Genomic DNA, 22,960 nt, shown 5'->3' on the forward strand with positions numbered 1-22,960 from the left:
TGTATCAATTTGTTTTCAATAGATTATCGATCGAAAATTTGTCTGGGCGCCGCTTGTGCCGGGCGCTCGTGTGTTGAGGTCACGTCATAAACATTTCCACATTTAACATCAAGGTATCCGTTGGTTTCCTGTACTGAAATTAAATCGACGACAATTTTTTCAGTTTTGGTGATACTTTTACGTACGTTTCAGCACATTTTGGCGCACCTCGGCGTAGTTTGGCGCCATTGTGAACGGGGGACTACACGCGAGTGAGCGAGACAACAATGTATCAATTTCGGACAAAAGGATATCGATCGATAACGTTCACTGCACGATTACAGTGGAGACTCTACGCCCGTTCGCCTCAGTTCTGTGTTATTTTTGCAGTTTACTGGAATTTTCATAGTTTATATTCGCCAAAATTTGGTATAAATTACAACAACCTGACTGGTATTTGGTCTGTACACTTTAAGAGACGCTAACCGATTAAAATGGGTCAATATTAGACCCTGATTCTGAATATGCAAACGCCGTAAGATCGCCATTTTATTGAGGGCAAGAGCAAAAATTCAGCGATCGGAAAAATAAAATGCAACAAAACAAGTTTCGTCAAGAAATTCGAAAAACTAAAACGACAGCAATTTTGTATATATATCAAGAAACACCGTGCCACTTTTCACTATAATTGGTCAGAATTGAGAAATTTGAACGAGCGAGAGTTGTACGGTCTGTTCAGTACATTAAACGCCATTGTTTTCTATGGGAAATCGAGCAGATTAGACACATCGTAAAATGAAAAATACATCTGAAAAAACCGTTGGTTTAACTTTTTCATTTCGCTGTTATTTTTTATAATATTTGGTATGACACATATCATGAAGGGTAACTAAAACTCTATGGTTTTATTTTTTTTAGTTTCCCTCTTATTTTTATGAAATGACGAGTTGAAGATCGTTTTGCTGTTGACTGTGTTTTTACTTGATTTTGCATATGTCTCTTATCGCTTACGTATTTTGGAATTCCCTTGTGAAATTCTTCAAAAAATATTATAATTGTAAGGGCAGCATATACGGGAAATAGGACCTGTTGCTCTTTCATTAATATTTAGATGTGCAGCAAGGAAATACGGCGAAATTTTCAACATGACGCGGGAGGTGAAATTGACTCTCTGAACGCGCACTCCACGTATGTGTGGCGAAAAAACGGGACGCTATATACCGTACAAAATGGGGCGCCTTTGGGCCGTAGTGATCATCATCATTTAAATTTGCATCATCGAAATCCTGGAGTTCTATATTTTCTTCTCCTCCTGTTGCCATATTGTCTCTCTATATTACTACAATTATTTTTTATCATCCCTTACATATACAGTAAAAAAAATGCACGTCTCAGTTGTTGAAAGCGTTGAACAATTGGCCGACTATATCGAAAGAACTAGCGCTGCATATCGCCGCAGTTATAAATTGATGGGCCGAATTGATATGGCTCTTAATGTGACTAAGGGAATTCTTGTAAGCTCTGCTGTAATAGCAGCCATTCCTACAGTACCAGTTCTTTTAGCTTTAACTCCTATACCAGGTGTTATTATTGATGTAATACAAGGAAAAACAGGAGTATCAAAAAGGCGAGAGAAATATAAACATTATTACGTACAATATAAACAGCTGCTTACACAAATACAAGAAAAAGGTGCAACAACAGAAAACGCCTCAGAACTTATTCAGGACATATTTCATCAGGCACTAGAAATACAAAAACAAGAAGGATTTAGTCCGCCGCTAGAACGATACATGCGATATTACGGACTAAATGGATATGAAAGTTAATTCCGTTTCTGTTCCGAAGGGGAACTCCGTCCTATCGGCCATGTTTCTGCCAACCATTTGCCCGTGTCTGGATTGTATAACTGTACACGTTTGATATCATTTGGCGCCATCATAATTTTACTACGCTTTTCACTACGGATTTCACCAGGTTTTTTCCGTACAAACTGTACAAATTGTGCCCGCTCGGTCTCCTTCCTTCGGAATGCACCAGTTTCAAACAGATCCTTATAATCTTCAAAGTTCAAATGTTTTCTAACACAAACATCTTTTATTCCTTTATTTTTTTCGTCTCCGAAGTTGGAGTCCGAAAAGCATACACTTTCGAGCGTATGCCGACAAAATCAAGAATAGGTTCACCATTCAACTCATCTTTAAATTTACCTATCACCTTTTTATTAATCTTTGGAACTCTAATCCCGTCTTTCATACCACTAGTATCATATATAGACTTCTCACCATTCTGTTCCACATCTTCTCGGACTATATCAGTGAAAGTGCTGACCCTAGCGGAGCCTGCAGAAGGAAGAGGTACACTGTAAATAAAACTATCAGTATCTATGTAGGCTAATCGTATTCCTTTGAACCGCTTCCGAAAGTAATTGTAATGTGTCTCATACATAAGCAGCTTAGAAAGTTCGAGTACTGCCGCGCCAATGAAAACTGGCTTTTTATATTCATATTTATCCCTTTTCAGTTCCAGTAGGGCACTGTCGCAGGAATCGCCATCCTCTTCGGAAGTTATGAGAGTTATATGTTTCATCTTTGGATTATACTTCTGAATCTTTTTACGACCACTATCGGTACTACTGTGGCCGAAACAAATTTAAAGTCTCTGTACTTTCGAACGTCTTCTATTGTCTTGCCGAACATTGCATTATTCATCAGCTTATAGAAATTCTTTTCAAAATCTGTCTTTCCCTTTGCCCTCATTTTAGTGTTAAAGTCAATATATCCCGCGAGACACTTTGCCTCTTCGAAGGCAAGCGCCCGATGAATCTTTTTCAGCCGCATTCCCATCCGAAGATAGAATTCAAGCAACTTATAATGTAAGACGTATCTCTCTCTGTCCATAAGACTTGTAATCAGCCGACTACCGTGCCTCGGAAATTCATAGTGATGTGGCGCGAGAGGTAGATCGTCGTGTTCTTCATGTAATTCGGCCGGATATTCTAAGTCTACTTCTAGAAAACTTGGCGGAAATCTAGTGCTGGGTCCCCAATCCAAGCCTGCTCCACCATTCTGAGCAGACCATTCTAAATATTCTTCCTTCGTCATCCAATGAAGTCCCCCCATTGGCATTGGTTGACTCATTGCATATCCGTAAAGATTATTAGCATCGAGATATTTTATTTTGGTTAACGGTTTCTCCGGATCATAATTCCCGCCAGCTCCGCCAGGCTCGTCTGTAGCATAAGCTGGATGATTTGTCTGTAAGTAATGAATATTACACTGACTGATACCACCTCGAATTCCCCTCTGTATGAAAGTCATCTGCTCAGCATCTTGAATAAGTTTAAATTTATTACCCGTGTAAAGTAACATAGCATCCCATGTCAAGCCGGGCGCTGACATATAGTGGGCTGGATCTAACTTATATGCTTCTAAACATGTGTCACGGAAATTTTCGAATATATTCGCAAGAAGGAGAACGTCTGTCTCGCAATAGAATTCCATATAATCTTTAATCGTCCGACATCCAACTTCGTCCCATACTCGCAATGCATGTTCGTGATCGGACTCCGAAATCCCCTCTTCCGTTAATTCGCTATGAATTTTTTTTCTTGATGGGAGCTCCTCTTCTTCCAATCGCTCGGGAGAATCTAAATATTCGTACGGGAAGAAACCTTTCGCCCGCTGAATGTCCGGGTACGAATGAGGTACTGCCGTCCATCCATCCTCTGGCAGTCTTTGCCAACATGGCGAGCGACCCAGACATCAACTGAGCACTGTCCATAAACTTTATCAAAAAGAAACGTTTCACTGTCTCCTCTCTCCACCAACAACAATTGTGGCACTAAAATAAATGTTTTCATAAGACACATAATTCCACCATTGCCAGTCTTAGCTATGATATTTGGCTCTGGTCCATCAACATCCCCTTCGGTAGCGATTTCATGTAATTTTTTCAAAATAAAAGAACCATCGTATCCCTTGAGGTTGTGAAAGTAGATAGGAATGGTTCTCGACGGGCGGCACTTTTCACGATAAAAAGTATTTCATCCTTCACTATTCGGTATCCGGCTTGATCTCCACATGCAATACAGTCTGGATCATTGTAATTAGAAGGATCTTTCATCAGTTTTATTTTCCAATAATACGATTTCAAATAATTCTCAACCCTTTTCTTCATATCCTTTAGAAATTCTGTAACACAATCTGTACCTGTGAATGTTCTTTTACAAAAAACTTTCGGCGGATTGCCTGGCCATCGTTCAATCATAACATACGAAATAAAAATTAGAATGTGCAGGTCGGTGCCCCGCTCAATAATTGCCTCAGTATCTGCATACACAACGTAGGGGCAGGGCACCTTCTTCTTATGACCTTCAAATTGACATTCTTCCTTAGGAAAAACTGTCTGAGCAGTGTCTGTCCCACAATACACCTGATGTATTTCTAATTCTTCTGTTGACGCAAAACCTCGCTTACAAACCATACAAATACACTTCTGCCTGTGCTTATTCTTACGATTACTGTTAGAATTAAGAAGGCGATTTAATTTAGTAATTGGTACGAAGTGGCCGCCGCCGGGGCCAACTATTAGTAAAATATTTGCTATCTGTGCTGTATCTCCCTTCCGTTCCGATAGGGGAACCCCAACGGTTCTGGTTCCGCTACAGCCACAGTTATGCCGGACAGGTCGGGATCATTTTCGTAGATCTGAAATACTTGAAGTCTGACCCCTGGATTTTGCTGCTCGAAGCGCTTGAATACAGTCCCATCGGCAGGCGTAGGAAATGGTATTCCATCAAAACAGTAATCGGCCATAAATTTGTCATACGTCTTCCAGTCGCCCAACTTTAAACTTGAAACGACTGCATACTGGAAGCAGTTCTCCCTGCCAAAAGGTAGAACCAGATCGCTCACACAATGCTTATTTTTTAACCATTGGGGAAGTTGGACTGCGCCGGCCCGAGTAAAACTTCTACTAGAATTACTTCAAAATTAAGTATCTCCTCGAGAACGAGACGGGAACCCTCAACATTTTCAATTGTATCAAGCATATGGTCGAAGCGTTCTATTAATTCATGTTTCACATCCGATCCTCTTAAATCTTTTGTGTATGTATCTTTTAATTTAACAGGCAATGTACGAATTTGTGTATTACCGTTTTTTCGGATCCACTAATTTGACTTCCATTCTGCATAAACAGAGTACATCTTTCTTATTTTGGTCATACTTTCGATATCGATCGTTTCGATATCCTCGACTCGCTTGACTTCAGAAATTCTTTTCGTAAAATTACCCGTTGAATGCTTTTCGTAAGCGGCGTCTAACGTCAATATTCTCATCCATAATTAATCTTTGTAATATATAATATCCTAAAAATTTTTTTAAATATTCTATGATAGGTCATCAAAATCCACTATAATATTTTTGTTTCTCGCCTAATCTTTCTAAGTCAAATCTTTTTCTATAAATGCTTTTCGTAAGCGACATTTTCTCTGTTGTAACGGATAATAAGTTTACTTGGAATAAACTGCAGGCCAACATTCCCCCCAGTCTCTTTATTAATTTCTTCCATTTCTTTATTAATTCTTCTCTAAGATCATTGAAATCTATCCTCAGTTTTTTACTGAAGGGGTATTCTAGACAAATCCGAAGCCTGTTGAAGAATCTTTTACATCTGCGAATTCTATGGTGTATAAGTAGTTTTGAGTATCTAGCCCCCTATTTAAATCGAGTTTAAGTATATCGGACAATTGACTTATCTTATATTCATTCTTGATTATCTCCATCGTAACTGTACTATATATACTATCCTAAAAATTTTTTTAAAAAGAAAAAATAATTATTCTATTCTATGATAGGTCATCAAAATCCACTATAATATTTTGTCAGCATTTATTTGTTTATACATCTCACCTAATCTTTCTAAGTCGACTAGTTCTTCCACGTCTTGAATTTCTGGTTTAGGCGTGACACAAAATAACCTCTCTATAGTGAAAGAAAGATTATGCTTAAATAAGCGCAGTTTAAATGCTAAGAATTCTATATTACTACCCCTTCGGATATTACGAGGTACAATAGCAGGATTTTCTCTGGCTGGCAATCGGCTCACTGTTTTAAAACCACAGTCGATTTCTTGAACTATATCAATACATGTAGCGAAATCGTCTCCTCTTTGAAACCGAAATTTCAAATACTTTGTCTGTTTGTTGCTTCTGATACACTTTAGATGGATTGTAAAATAATACCTGCGGAGCCGTTCTGATAGGATTCTTGGCGTGAGAGGAAAGGCTTGCAGCATAGCTTTTAGCAGTTCTTGCATCAAAACTTTTCACCTAAGGTATGGAATACTATTAACACTGAGGCGACGGGTTCCCACAAGGCCGATCTCACGTTTCCATGTTTGTTGGTCGGCAGCTGTCAGTTTGAGCGGTTATGGTCTGAACTACCCTGAGCTGACATGTGATCTTTACTGTGTTGATGTATTCGAGGTTCGTACAGCCTAGGGAGCCATATGTAAAATGCCATTTGCAGAGGACCGCAGAACTTGACTATGCACGGACTGAACATTTGTCGGTATTACAACCCTTTATTACACAGTTGACATGGAAATAAAAAAACATTCACTCGCAAACTATCGGTGAGTACGATGTACTTTTGTGTGTGGTTGTGTGAAGTGAATGATTGAGTCTAACACGTTTGCGTATGGGGTAAAGATCAAGTTACAACGATGATTGCATCGGACAATCGCAAGACAAGGTCTCAGCCAGAGCAGTTCCTGTTTTGGCAGAGAGCGAGTCGGTGTGCGATGAAAAATGCATCTGAGTAGCTAACAGTCAATTTCCCCGGTCTGTAATCTCTCAAATGCGTAATAAAAGTATTTTTTATTATGCAAATAGTATTCGACATACCATTTCCTACGCCCGCTGATGAGACTGTATTCAAGCGCTTCGAGCAGCAAAATCCAGGGGTCAGACTTCAAGTATTTCAGATCTAGGAAAATGATCCCGACCTGTCCGGCATAACTGTGGCTGTAGCGGAACCAGAACGGTTACGGTTCCCCTACGGAACGGAAGGGAGATACAGCACAGATAGCAAATATTTTACTAATAGTCAGCCCCGGCGGCGGCCACTTCGTACCAATTACTAATTAAATCGCCTTCTTAATTCTAACAGTAATCGTAAGAATAAGCACAGGCAGAAGTGTATTTGTATGGTTTGTAGGCAAGGTTTTGCATCAACAGAAGAATTAGAAATACATCAGGTATACTGTGGAAGAGACACTGCTCAGCCAGTTTTTCCTAAGGAAGTGTGTCAATTTGAAGGACATAAGAAGAAGGTGCCCTGCCCTACGTTGTGTATGCAGATACTGAGGCAATTATTGAACGGGGCACCGACCTGCACATTCCAATTTGTATTTTGTATGTTATAATTGAACGATGGCCAGGTAATCCGCCGAAAGTTTATTGTAAAAGAACATTCACAGGTACAGATTGTGTTACAGAATTTCTAAAGGATATGAAGAAAAGGGCTGAGAATTATTCGAAATCGTATTATTGGAAAATAAAACCGATGAAAGATCCTTCTAATTACAACGATCCAGACTGTATTGCATGTGGAGATCAAGCCGGATACCGAATAGTGAAGGATGAAAATACTTTTTATTGTGAAAAGTGCCGCCCGTCGAGAACCATTCCTATCTACTTTCACAACCTCAAGGGATACGATGGTTCTTTTATTTTGAAAAAGTTACATGAAATCATTACCGAAGGGGATGTTGATGGACCAGAGCCAAATATCATAGCTAAGACTGGCAATGGTGGAATTATGTGTCTTATGAAAACATTATTTTAGTGCCACAATTGTTGTTGGTGGAGAGAGGGAGACAGTGAAACGTTTCTTTTTGATAAAGTTTATGGACAGTGCTCAGTTGATGTCTGGGTCGCTCGCCATGTTGGCAAAGACTGCCAGAGGATGGATGGACGGCAGTACCTCATTCATACCCGGACATTCAGAGGGCGAAAGGTTTCTTCCCGTACGAATATTTAGATTCTCCGAGCGATTTGAAGAAGAGGAGCTCCATCAAGAAAAAAAATTCATAGCGAATTAACGGAAGAGGGGATTTCGGAGTCCGATCACGAACATGCATTACGAGTATGGACGAAGTTGGATGTCGGATGATTAAAGATTATATGGAATTCTATTGGGAGACCGACGTTCTCCTCCTTGCGAATATATTCGAAAATTTCCGTGACACATGTTTAGAAGCATGTAAGTTAGATCCAGCCCACTATATGTCAGCGCCCGCTTGACATGCGATACTATGTTACTTTACACATTTAATAAGTTTAAACTTATTCAAGATGCTGAGCAGATGACTTTCATACAGAGGGGAATTCGAGGTGGTATCAGTCAGTGTAATATTCATTACTTACAGACAAATCATCCAGCTTATGCTACAGACGAGCCTGGCGGAGCTGGCGGGAATTATGATCCGGAGAAACCGTTAACCAAAATAAAATATCTCGATGCTAATAATCTTTACGGATATGCAATGAGTCAACCAATGCCAATGGGGGGACTTCATTGGATGACGAAGGAAGAATATTTAGAATGGTCTGCTCAGAATGGTGGAGCAGGCTTGGATTGGGGACCCAGCGCTAGATTTCCGCCAAGTTTTCTAGAAGTAGACTTAGAATATCCGGCCGAATTACATGAAGAGCACGACGATCTACCTCTCGCGCCACATCACTACGAATTTCCGAGGCACGGTAGTCGGCTGATTACAAGTCTCATGGACAGAGAGAGATACGTCTTACATTATAAGTTGCTTGAATTCTATCTTCGAATGGGAATGCGACTGAAAAAGATTCATCGGGCGCTTTCCTTTGAAGAGGCAAAGTGTCTCGCGGGATATATTGACTTTAACACTAAAATGAGGGCAAAGGGAAAGACAGATTTTGAAAAGAATTTCTATAAGCTGATGAATAATGCAATGTTCGGCAAGACAATAGAAGACGTTCGAAAGTACAGAGACTTTAAATTTGTTTCGGGCCACAGTAGTACGATAGTGGTCGTAAAAAGATTCAGAAGTATAATCCAAAGATGAAACATATAACTCTCATAACTTCCGAAGAGGATGGCGATTCCTGCGACAGTGCCCTACTGGAACTGAAAAGGGATAAATATGAATATAAAAAGCCAGTTTTCATTGGCGCGGCAGTACTCGAACTTTCTAAGCTGCTTATGTATGAGACACATTACAATTACTTTCGGAAGCGGTTCAAAGGCATACGATTAGCCTACATGGATACTGACAGTTTTATTTACAGTGTACCTCTTCCTTCTGCAATACCGCCAGCGTCAGCACTTCCAAAGACATGAAGCCACTGTATGTTTTTGCATGCCCTGTATTTTTGAATCCTTCAAACTAAGTTTTGTTTTCATTTGTGTCAGTTTTTGTCAAGCAATTCTGATGCTCTACTTAACTAAAGGTGTAACCTGAGGTTACAACTTTAGTCAAGTGGAGTTACCTGGAAGGGTACTGATCAGTATGTGAAGCATGGTGTACTATGTGACAATGTCTATGGACTATAAATTTACACGAATCAATGTGAACTGTACTTAGTATCAATAAACTTGCATGTACAGAGGCTAACAATAACATTTTATTTCACACAGATTGCTGAAAACCAGTGCTACATGGCAGAAAATCAGGACATGGGAGATGATGTCCTGGATAAAGATCAGGAAGTCACCATGGGGAGATACCTTTGACACGATAGATGACATTGAAGATGTTAGAGTTTCCGACATGAGGACAGTTGAAGAAGGCAATGGAGATGTTTACCCTACCAATACCAGCCAAGGTGCATGTGACCTTGAAGATGTCTTTGGGTTCAAGTGAGCCTGAAATTCAATACCGTGTACATATTGTACACACAAACCAAACAGCCCTTTTCAGGGCCATCACATCCTCCAAAAAGAGAACTACCGTCTACTACCATAACTTATTATTATAACTTATTATTATTTTTTTATCATTATTTTGCACAATTTTGCAACTTTCCTCCCTGAGGGTAGTATTTGCCTCTCAATTGAAAAAAAAAAAAAAACTTTTGCTCAACTTTGCTTTCAGAAATATATAAACCATTCTCTTTCAAGAATGGAAAATCAGGGATCGCAATGCCAATTTTTGTACCGGAGAAACAAATTATGAAAATTTACCAAAACGCTTAAAATTCAAAATGGCCACCATTCCTGTGTTACACTAGATAAAAAAATCAGTTTTGATTTTCACAAGAATGAAAGGGTGAAAAATCAATTCAGTCCACAGGATTCAGAGTGAGTCCATGCAAGTAGTAGCCAAGAAAAGTATTGTACAAAATTTCAGATTCAGAATATCTGTTCTTGAGGTGCATACTATGGTAACCTTGAAGGGCCAGTAATGCTAACTTTTGATGGATTTTTCATTATCTTTATTTTTACATTAATTTCAAGTCCTTACTCTACTTCCAAAAAAGTGTTAAAACACACACTATTCAGCTTGTCAACATAACCTCTAATGTGTAAAATGCACTTTTATTTATTGTTTACATTTGAATTCTAGTCCTGACCGGAATTCAATTGTCAACGATAACGCTGCAGTTTACACATGTGCAGGTAGGGTTGACTAGCTGAATACTGCGTATATCAACATGTTTTGGAGAGTAGAAGAAGAAATTATGGTTCAGACAAAATAGTGAAAAAATCATCAAAAGTTAGCATTACTGGCCCTTTTCATCCCATTTCTCTGTGCAGAGGTCCAACTTTTCCATGGAAAATCACAGGATTGGATCAAACCACAGTGAAAAGGTAAGGGATGTTAATACATGTAGCTGTAACTTTTATCTTTTGATACCTTCATGTGATAGACTTGCCATAACAGAGTGTATTCAAACATTCAATTTAACATAGTGATATATCTAACATTAATCTAAATATGACCACTGTAATTTGATGTAATCAATGGACAGGAAAATTATTTTCAAATAATGTTTATGGCTACAGCTGTATTACCAGATGTTTCGTGTTGTTTGATAATCTCAAAATTTTATTATATCATACCAGTATATTGATGGAGCAAATACAGCGATCTGATTGGTTGAGACGCAAAAAGAACCGTGGTATATTGGTGATATACCACGGCTGGCATAGGTGCGAGCTCTCAGCTTTAGCGAAAATCTGTTTTTTACGTTCCACGCCAGAATTTCAATATACTGTTATGATATAATAGCAATAAATCACACCCAGCGACGGTATACCACTCGATTTTGACCAGTTCACTCCATATATGCACTCGCTATCGCTCGTGCATATATGTCGTGAACTGGTCAAAATCTCGTGGTATACCATCGCTGGATGTGTTTTATTGCTTAATTACATCATCAGTCCACCTGGTATCACCATGGACAGTAGAGGGGGAGGTGTCGCATGAAATATAAGGTGTGCATCATGTTGTCTATGAAAATCAGTGCGGTGCGAAATATGAAAGACTAGTACAACGTACATCACCATCATAGACTATCAGTATTCAGTATTGGCTATATAGTTTGGTTCAGCTGTGTGACTGATTTACATATTTTACATTTACTGATTTCCATGCGTCATTTTTGTTGGCTACTAGTTTCTTTGTATTCCCTGAAGATCAAAATAGCACCTTCATTTTGTACTTACTTTAATGAATTTGATGAAAAGGTCAAAGAGGACAGAATACCTAGGCAAGTTTACCAGCTCTCAACTATGAATGCATAGGCTGAATGACAGGTGTAGTTCTGATTTGATAGCTCCAATTCTACACAAAAACCGAATAAAATTTGTGTTGTGTTATTGTGTTTTGTTATAATTCTGTATTCTTCTTTTGGGTAGAAACAAACTGACCCAGCCGGCATGATTACTTCAGATGTCTGGTGATTAAGTATGGATCAAGATTGGATGGACAAAGGAGGTGACAACATTAGAACTGTGATTGGGTCAGCAATGTGGACCTGAGTAATTATTCCAGATACTGATATTTTCAAAGGTAATGAATATCCCAGTCGCCAATTTTTTAGCATGGCAGTAAGCTTACACAGTGAAATCATGGGAAAGGGATGGTTCAACATTGATTATTGAGTGTACCCGGAATTACATAAGAACATTTATTATCTCCATGTATTTGTTGTTTTCCATTTCAAGTTGGTGTCAAGTAGGTCAATTAAGTTCAATCAAATGAAGTGAAATTTGGTATCCTTTAAATGTACTGATTTTAAGAATGTGAAAATTAATTCCATGTGGTACATGGTCAGTCATGTGGCACTGGTTGACCAATGGAAAGTCCCTAAAATTGTTGACGCACACTGCTTGGTTTTTATGGCTGCAGAAGTGACTGCTATACATATCATGGTACCTCAACAAACCATTTTAGTTGAGAAAATCAGAAGTTTTGCATGTATTAAGCAGGTAAGTTATCATCATCATCATGAAAGTAGTGACACTACAAGAACTTGCAGTTGACATTACAGATACCTATATCCAACCTGTGAAAGGGAAATGCTGTTTAGTTTGCTACTCAAAAGTCAACATAGAGGGCGGGATTACTGAAAGAACCCTGCACACATTAGCAGTACTGGTACTGAGCATTAGAATTTTTGTTCCTGAATAAATATAACTTACAAAAGTAAACAAGATAATGAAGCAACCCTGGGAGTACTACTCAACCATAAAACTGTTTCAGAGAGAATACAAATCTATTTTATGTATTTTTTCACCTGCATTAAAAGAAAGTGATTTGATAATGGTGTATTTCAATTTTACTTACAATGGGTATGTAGTGTATGAAGTGTTTCCTGCAATATTAACTGCCAGATATCCAAGACAAAACATTGCATTGGTTTATGAATTCATCCATTTTCCATAAAGATTGCATGTTATACACCGGTTGTTGTTATGGAATTTTATTTTTCAAAATACATGATAGCTAGTGAACAAATGAACACATGTCTTCACTTACTTTGCATTGGAAAACATGTTCTGAATTTTTACAGGTGTAAATACAAAGAATTCATAGAAGTAAGGGAGCACACTTGATATTTCTAAAATATTAGAGTTGGATCAACATTTATGCTGCTACAAGATGACCTTGATGAGCCTGTGATATCACCAGCAACCTTTGACCCCTGTAGTCATAGTAATACGGTATGCTGCTACAATGGGGCAAGTGTTTGTGAGCTGCCATACGATACTGGTATGAATAGTTAACAGATCTGGCAAAGACCTATCAGTGAGTAAACATACACATGCACTCACAAACAACATGTTGTCGTAATGATGTGTACTTGTACTGGCAGTTTGCCAAGAATACCAGAACTACAGGCATTCAGCTCACTCCTTGTGTAGCCCTGTGATTGCAATATAATTTTATAACAATCACAGTGAGTCAAGTATCTGTGACATGCAGAACTGTTGCTGAATTATGAACAGCCATTTCTCAAGATGTTTTCAAAGCAATTGTGTCTTCACAATTTATAAATTTTAATCTGCAATCAGAAGTAAATAGCAGTAAAGATCAAGCAATTATCATCGAGGATTGAATTCTTGTTGACAATTGGGAAAATGTTTCTTGCCAAGTGTAAACATGAGTTAGAGAATCAATATAGGTCACCATTGAGTACTGTACTCTTTCATAAAGATAATCACAAACATTAACACCTTTTATACATTACATGTATGTCCAGGCCTTAAGCAGTTATATAGGGGTGGACCATTTGATATCATAGAGGAGAATCTGGAAGATTCTGGGGTATTATTCCAAGAGATTGCCTTTGAGCCAAGTATGGAAGTAAAACGAAGAAGATTGCAAGGAGACATTTACTATCTGTTGTTACTTTTTATTTTTGGTGGAGCCTTATGGTACCCCTTTTCAATACATCTCATAATTGTGTTTTCGCATCCAAGTTTTGTACTGATATTCAAATGTTCCTGTGTCAGGAGGGGGACCCCCAACCCCCTGCCACATACCCCTGAGAAACTGCATTAGGGAGCCATCGTGATTTATGATGGGGGGTGGGAGGGGGGAGGGGGTGGGGAGGGGTGGGGAGGGGGTGGGGGCCCAGAGGAATTTCATTGGAAACTCACATTTTGAGTAACCCCCTGCCAACCATGATGAACTTGAGTAACCCCCTTCTAACACAGAAATTTTGACTGACCCCCCTCCTTTAGAAAGTAAAATATTAATACATTTTTGTAAAATTTTAAAAAAAACCTTTCAAATCATGCTGTACCCCGCTAGATTATCATCGGTATCTTATGACGGTCGAAAAAGGTGGAACCAACAAAATGAAAGTTGTGACAAAATGTAGAGTACGGGTAAAAGCTCACACGGTTTACTTTGGATGGGTATCATGACAGGGTTTTCACAGAATATGAAAGCCCAGCGGGAGAACATGTGGGAGCTGAGGGGTAAAGTTTCAGAGGGTGCTGTCCCCTCTCTGGTGTGGAAAAACTGTGAGAAGTTATTGAGAGCAATGGTGCAGTCCGGTGCAATCTTAGAGGTGCTGTCAATTTGTATTTATTGAGTAAAACTGTTATAACATCCAAGGGGGCAGAGCATGAGAGGGGATGTCCCCCTCTCGCAACACAAATTTTGAGAAATTGATGTGTGAAATGGTGAAATCTGAGAAGCGTTTCAATTCCTTTCACACCAAAATTGAATAACCCCCTTCTTTCTCTCCACCTTTTTGAGCAACCCCCTTTGTAGCTTTCAATTTTTTGAGTGACCCCCTCACATTTCTCCAACCCCAGGTCATTAATAATGACAGCTCCCATGTTTGTGTCACTTTAGTGCACATGATTCATCTATCTCTATGCATTTTACATCAGTCTTTTGAAACTTCAGTGGATCATCAATATAATTCAGATGTCAACACATTCAACTAACTTGGCTGTTATTTGGACATACAGGTATATGATGAATTCAAAAATCAATACAAGTATGACTCTGTCATACATAATTGTATATGCCTGATGCAATTGATTATACTCCGTGTAGACAATTTTGAAAGTACTTATGCTATTTCAGTGCCACTGAACGATTTCATAATGTTATCTATCATATATATAGTATTTACAGCGGTAAGGTTGTTTTGTGATGTTGGAGATTTAGAAGTGTAATTTACTTGGACAATGGCTGTTGGTAATGCAATATTTGTATGTAATGATCAGCACAATTGTTGGCCCTCAGTCAGATTATTAAGGAATTGTTATCTTAAGGAAATGTGGCAAATGAAACACATGTAATTGCAAAAGTGGAATCTATTGACACAAGGCAAAAATATGATAGGTCAAGAAAACAAAGCTTCAGGACAGCTGACAAGTGTATACAGTGTTTTTAAAATAGTATACTGCACTTGTGAGTCTACTAGTGTATCAGTGCCTTGATCCACATGTCAACAGTGCAATGCTAGTATGTAGGACACACGCTGAATTCTAAACAAGTAAACAATAGATAAACACACATGGATAAACAGTATACATATAAAAGACAGGAGAATGAGATAAAGATTCAAAAATTATTGTATACTAATTTGTTTACTTATTTAGAATTCAGCTTCAGCTCTCGAATTCCTCGCATTGACAATTTATGACTGTACACTAGCTGTGGTGAGGAATACTAGTCTACATGTACAGTAACAGAGTTAAATGACATAATTGTTGGCACTGTGACAAATGTGGGGGTAAAGTTAAACAATATGACCAAATGATGCACATGGACTCTTGAATGCAACACGATGTACTGAACTGTATCAGAGGAATGTACATTCAACAGGAAATGTCAAGCCTGGCATCCAACCAAAAGTGGTTGGCAGAGTTGATGAATGATCCTGTGCTTATACTGCAGAAAATTGCTTTCCGACTGTTAGACTACCGTATGTATATGTGAACTCATTTTTGAAAAACAAACATGACTACAAAAAAGAGAGAGACTTGCTTTCTTAATCTTGATTTTAGATATTTCTAAAAAGTCTGTACATCACAAAAAGATTTTAATGTTGCCATTAAAATGGCCGCAATTAAAAATGTTTAGTGATTTTTAGCTCAAACGTGTTCACAGACATGAGCTAATATGGCAGCAATATCTGTCTATCTGTGTGTCTGTCTGTAGGCCTGATATCTCTAAAACGGCTCATTAGATCAGAATAAAATCTAGCACATAGATTCAGTTTGAAAATGACAAGAACTGATTAGTTGAAGGTGGGTGTGACTTGCTTACTTTTCCTCATTTGCATAATTAATTGAGACTGTACACAGTTTGATTAGTTTGCTGCAAATGTTGATCACACCGAGATATATCAGCCGTGAAAGGTATTCAGGGGTGAAATGAAAGATAATTACTAATTTGCATATTGTATGAACTTTCCTAATTTGATTATATAATATAATAATTATATATATATATATATATATATATATATATATATATATATATATATATATATATATATATATATAAGATTCTATCTCTGATTTAACATTATTGAAAGTGATTACGCATTTTTACTTCAGCCAATGTTTAATTTGCATATTTCATGAAAATTCCTAATTTTATATATATATATATATATATATATATATATATATATATATACATAAAAATATATATATATATATATATATATATATATATATATATATATATATATATATATATATATATATATATATATATATATATATATATATATATATATATATATATATTATAACAGTTGACTGTTTTCAAATCCCCAAAACAGTTGCCTTGTTAAATAACTGATGAACACCTAGGAGATTTTGATGTTATTTCTTTGCTGTATATTAATTTTTATAAACTAATCCTGCTGATGTCATATCTTCATCATCATAGGACACAATCATAGAGAACCCATAATGATCTATTGCTTGCACTTGCAAGACGTTACTTTATGCCATTGCTGTACTTATTCCATCCGAGTGAATTTAAACTGTTTAACTACTTCTGACTATATATATATATATATATATATATATATATATATATATATATATATATATATATATATATATATATATTTGCCATAGAATGCATTTCCAAATTTTACAAAACTTGCTATGTACATTATAGATCCTTCGATACAACATTATTGAAAGTCATTACGCATCCCGTTTCAGCCAGTTCCTAAATTTGCATATTAATGAACTTCCTAATTATAACTATATATAGATATATAGAGCTTCTTTACTTGATCAAAGTTCTCAAAACATGATGCAATGTCATTAATGATAGCAGATGGTCAGCTAATTTATTATTTGCATATCTAATGAGCCTCCACAGTTCGGCATAGCTTGAAGAACTTAACTAAAGGCAGTTACGCATGCTATATAAGTTGTGATACGATGGCAGCAGTCAAAGAAATTAGTATTTTTATTTCAGTTAATTACATATTTGTATACTTAATGACCTTTAGAATTAATTTGTGGTGAATATTGTTCATTATGTTGATCATAACACTTTCAGTGAAGTTGCAAACATGTGGCAAAAGTTTAAATTTACACCCAACTGTAATATATAATGAAATATGTGAAACTGTAATATATAACGGAATATGTGAGCATTTTGAGTTTGGTTTTTAAAGTTCTAAGAAGTTAAGTGTTTCGTGATGTCGTTCATTGTGTGTCCTGAGCCAACAATCATGTGACCTACACACACTTTCCTTTTCAATTTCATGCTAGCCCGATATTGAATAGACCAAGTTCATTTTTGTGGCTAAAAGATTTAGAAAAAAGACCACAAAAATTTTTACAGCTCTTAGATTGTTATTTTGTATTTTGGTCGAAAATCAATCATTAAAAAATGCAAATATTTTTATGAATTAGTCTTCCATTGTGAGATGTACATGTCAGATACAGAGCTTAAACAGAGCATATGCTCTTGACATGATTACGCCTTGGCATGCATATCATTAGGTATAGATAACCAATTATTTATTACACAGCACATATGACGATATGTCTTTTGACAACCTTAACCTTTGGTCTTTATGGGCGTTATCTCTACTGAGTCAACATCGTGTCGGTTTAAGGTATATTGCTAGAATAAGGTTGGATTCACAAAAATTGTTGGTTCAGAACAAAATACACTTGACGACCACAACCCGTTATTTCTCTCCAGTCCCAAAATGTACATCGGTTTATCATTATAATTGATTTCGGTATAATATAGTGTTTTGGGTTCATCGTAAACTTCAGCTGTTACATTAGCAACAAGGAAAAGCCATGACCCCAGCGGCCTACAACCTTTTAAGTGAGGATATTTTTACTGAAATGTTTTCCTGTCATGAGAAGCTACGAAGCTGTGTAACAGCTATTTAGTGGCCTAATAAATTAAACTGGAATCGTATCATATTAGCATGTAATAAACTCATCCAGCAAAAGACAATATTATCAATAGCATTACCATCCACTAAAGTGTATATCAGCTTCAATGAGTACTTGCAACTACACCTACCTTTGTTAACACGTTCTAGGTCACTCTGCGCCTCATCATACACTGCCTTTGTCGCTTCACACTTTTCCTCCAGAGATGTAGCCTGGATGATGGCAAAGTCCCTCTGCGTTGTCAGTCTTTGTCCAGCTGTATGTATGACTGTTTTATGCTGTTTCCATGAATGTATTTCCTGCTCAGCATATTTGTGAATTATGCTGTCCTTCTTGCACTCAGTTTGGTAATCAGTCAAAAGATTGTCCCTGGTTCTTTTTAACTGACAATGTCTTTCTTCGACTCGGACGTCTTGTCTAAGGTTGTGGTACTTTGTTGCAAAAGTCTTACTGAAGTGACGTAATTCCTCAATACGGAAATCAGCTCTATCCAGTAAATCAGAGTTGGCTTTGCTGTCCTGTATTTGTATCGTTGACAGGATCAGACCCAGACTCTCAACCGTTTTGTTTCGAATAGAATCCCTACTTTTCAAAGTCAGGAGGTCAGTTACTGCAGCAACACTGTGTCGACGAGATGGAATAATCACTTTACCTGTTGTGATAAAAGTGAGACCATCATGGCAAGTAAAGAAAAAGGGAAGGGTTGTGTATGTAAAATTGGCAAGAGGAGATGTGTCTTTACTGGTAGCGTCCAAAAATATGCACTTATGGATATGATCGCTAAGAAAATTGTTCAAGAAGTTGCAATTTTAAATAACATCATAATGAGTCTGGTTAATGCAGAGAAAGCATGTTCTTTTTCTACAACTTTGAAATCACCTTGTAATGTAAGAAGTTGACCAGGTTTTTAAGCAAATTTTGAGAATGGTGTATACCGGTAGTGAGACAGTATTTTGAATTTTAAATAAATGAAAACCGAAGTAGAAAGTCTTCTCCAGAGTTACAGCTTTCACAGTCAGATCCTTAAATGGAATCTTATTCCCATGTGTCGTTTTATCTTAATCATCTTAATCTATCATTTTACACAATAATTTAACTAATTTAAATAAAAGCTCCTTTATAGTATTGCACAGGCCAAGAAGAAAGCGTATTGTTTAAACGTAGGGCCAATGTCCCTGAAGCTACTATAGACATGGATACAAAACTTAGTTTTCCTGAATGTATGAAATTATCTCAGTAAGGTCATCCTGGGGATATGTATACCAAATATTAAAGCTGTCTGACCAACGGTTTTGAAAAAAGCGAGCTAACAGTTGACAGAGCTCCACTGTGTTACGAAGAGAATAACCGTTTGTGACACATGTGTTGATGAAGAAGGTGGATATCATTTCAGGATAGCCTGACCAAAAATGGTAAAATTAATTGCCAAAATACAAAAATAAAGATTTCATCATGTTTTCAATATATTACATTAAGATGAACACTACGAGCCTGAATATTAAATATCAGAGCTATCAGATGAGTAAATTTTGAGAAACAAAAATTTTGACCAACAATGGCAAAAATTGACCAAGAAATACAAAATTTGAGATTTCATCACAATATCAATATATTACACTGAGACAACCCTAGGAACCTGTGTACCAAATATCAAGTAGTTTTTGAGAAACAAATTTTTTGACCAAAAACGGCAAAAATTGCGTCAAAAATACAAAATTGCAGATTTTATCATAATGTCAATATATCATATTTAGTTTATATGTAGAAACCTGTATACCTAATATGAAAGGAATCAGAAGAGTACGTTTTGAAAAATATTTATTTTTGCTGTAAAAATACAAAATTGTAGATTTCATCATAATTTGACTATATCATATTTTGTACATCCCTATGAACATGTATACCAAATATCAAAGCTGTCAGACAAGCGGTTTTGATGAAATAAATTTTTGACCAAAAATGACAAATTCCTTAATTTGCATATTTTCAACAATATCAAAAATAAAAAACATTTTCTTATAATCATATTTTGCATCTACACAACAAATATCAAATCTGTAAGTACTGCGGTTCTCTAGATATTTGAGTGGACGGACATCCTCACAGACACCAGACGGATACCTATCCCAATAGCTTCTATAGACTTTAGTTTATAGTAGCTAGACACAATACGACAACAGCAAACACATCGTTTTCCACGTTTACTTTTACTTTTCATCATTTACATAAAACCTGCATGATTTTTGCAAACTTTCAGTGATTTTCATCAATGGATCTACTTGATATTAGCATTGGGATAAGAATAAGAAAGAATTCCATTACCTGCGATCAGTGGTATTTCTCTCTTACAGAGTAAATACTCCTGTACTGGAATGTAGATATCAAGGGTTAGGTAGTGAGCTTGAATCTTGCTGAGTAGTGCTGGTGTTATGATTGTAGAATGGATGGTTTTGTCCAGTCTTTCACTGATGTACTCACTCCACAGGGCTTCCAGTGCTTCTAGGGATCCACATTTCACCACATACCGTAGGCAGCCATCTTCAACTTTCTCCAATTCAAGGTCTCTGTGTATAGAGGTTACAGCATTTCCTACCTTTTCGTTTGTTTGTCTGTTTCTCTGTTGTCGGTGAAACTCATTGTAAACATCTGACATAGATTTGCCATAGAACGCATTTCCATATGAAGGACTGACTTTTACGCCAAGTCTACCTGAAAGCAGAAGATGTAATATCAAATCATCAAAATGACCAATTTATCCTCATTCATTTATTTAGCCGATTGCCATGTATTGTCCAAAGGTACAGGTAGACAAATCATTCTCTGCGTTCTACGCAGATAATGAGCGAAATTTTATTTGTTAAGGATGGGAAAAGAGTATTAGGTCGTTTCAAACTATGAATTCTCTGCAAAACCTTAGACTTCGTAATCTCTATTAAAGTACATATTTGTGAAATCCTAGACATGTAGAATGTTGTAATTAGTATTTTGTAATCATTGTTCATAAGAGGATCATATAAAAGTCAATTTTAGAAACCTTTAAAAGTTTTTTTTTACATTCTTATATACAAACGTGTGGTATTTCCGGTCACGTTTAGAACCAACGATTGACATGATAATTAACTCCGCGTCTCAGATTTATTTTATCTACCCTGGCTCTCTGTTTTGGACCATGATCAATCAGTAGCTAGAAAAAATTCGTCGTGTCATAGAAAACGATATTGATCTTCAAACAAAATCACAGACACCCTTTGTAAGATTTATGCGTGAAGTTTTGCTCACGCATCTTATCAGAAAGACTGCAGCACTTGTGCAAGGAAAGGAAAAACGGTAATTTTATAGGTTATTTGATTTTGAAGCCCGTTTTTTTGCAGAGGATTCATCGTTGTGAAGTTCTACTGTCAAATTCTGAGTTCAAGATTGTTTGATAAACAGCAGGTGTGGCCAAAATGGTCAAATGGATTAATATGTTATATTTATTGTATGCATAAAGGGAAACTTGACAACTTCAAAGTTTGTGAAGGAGGAAACGATTCTTTATGCTGTTCGGCAGTCATACGTATTGTCGCTCACGTCATTAGTAACTTGTGTAAATTATTCCAACCATTGTTTCCATTAAAATTCATTTTATATCACTGTCGTAAAGACGTTGTTAGCTTTTGCGAACAACGTGTGAGGACAAAACGGATTGTGGTGACATTGCAAACATTAAAAAAGGTAGTGAACATGCTGTATCACAGTTACTGCATTTGTCATAGTATGTAAAAAGTTAACATATCATGTATACTCTACATACTCAACGTGGAATACGCCACCAGGTTAGCTATTCTGACTCTGAAAGTTTTATAATATTCCTGTGGTCTACCACTTGTTAGGGATTATTTTGACTGGCGTTTTTGCAATATTCGAGTAAATAATAGAGATAACTTGAAGTGTGCGACCATTTTGAATTCTAAGTGCCAGTAAAATGGTTCATATGTTTCTCTAGTACTCAATTTTGCATGGTGACTCATTGACTGTTATATTTTTTAATTTATCTATTCCTCCATTTAATGTTTTACACGCTATAAAGGTTTCGATATTATTTTGGTTCAATTACAATGCAATGACTTTCACAAAGTATAGTAGGGTAAAACTCGAAATCTTACGAATGAGATGTCTAATTTGTTTCCAAAGTGTTGGGCTTTTAAATAATGAAAGAAATTACGTATTTGATCTTCTGTAACATGACAAAACTGCATAACTTTGAAGGGCATAGATTATATTTGAATATCATGGCAGCGCAAGGCTAGATGTAATGAAGAAATATACAAATTAAATTATAAGGCCTTCTATATAGTCAACATTTGTGGTATTCATTTATTTACCATATATCGGACCAATTTGCATCTTACAGATTATATTTCGTAAAAATCTACGTGGTCTCAACTTACGATTACATAATTTTGTGTTCAATAAAATCTACCTGGAAGAAAGTTGTTGTTAGTGTTGTAAGTATGTTGTTATTGAGCGTGAAATTGAAATAGCGATTTGTATTTTCATTCAAAACCTTGATCATTACGCGTTTTGTAACA

General features: G+C 36.7%; 1 protein-coding gene across 2 annotated transcripts in view; it reads right to left on the minus strand.

The window, feature by feature from the left end:
- The window catches only part of LOC139130144 (uncharacterized), a 483,832-nt gene that overhangs the window by 435,766 nt on the left and 25,106 nt on the right, over positions 1–22,960 (minus strand). For both annotated transcript variants that reach the window (XM_070695870.1, XM_070695869.1), the window contains exons 6-7: positions 20,712–21,098; positions 18,520–19,041 (exon numbers count right to left, since the gene is read on the minus strand). In XM_070695870.1, the coding sequence (XP_070551971.1) occupies positions 18,520–19,041; positions 20,712–21,098 (909 nt within the window). The remainder of the gene's footprint in view (positions 1–18,519; positions 19,042–20,711; positions 21,099–22,960) is intronic.

The sequence above is a fragment of the Ptychodera flava genome, chromosome 3 (genome assembly GCF_041260155.1).
Source record: "Ptychodera flava strain L36383 chromosome 3, AS_Pfla_20210202, whole genome shotgun sequence".
NCBI classification, from domain to species: Eukaryota; Metazoa; Hemichordata; class Enteropneusta; family Ptychoderidae; genus Ptychodera; species Ptychodera flava.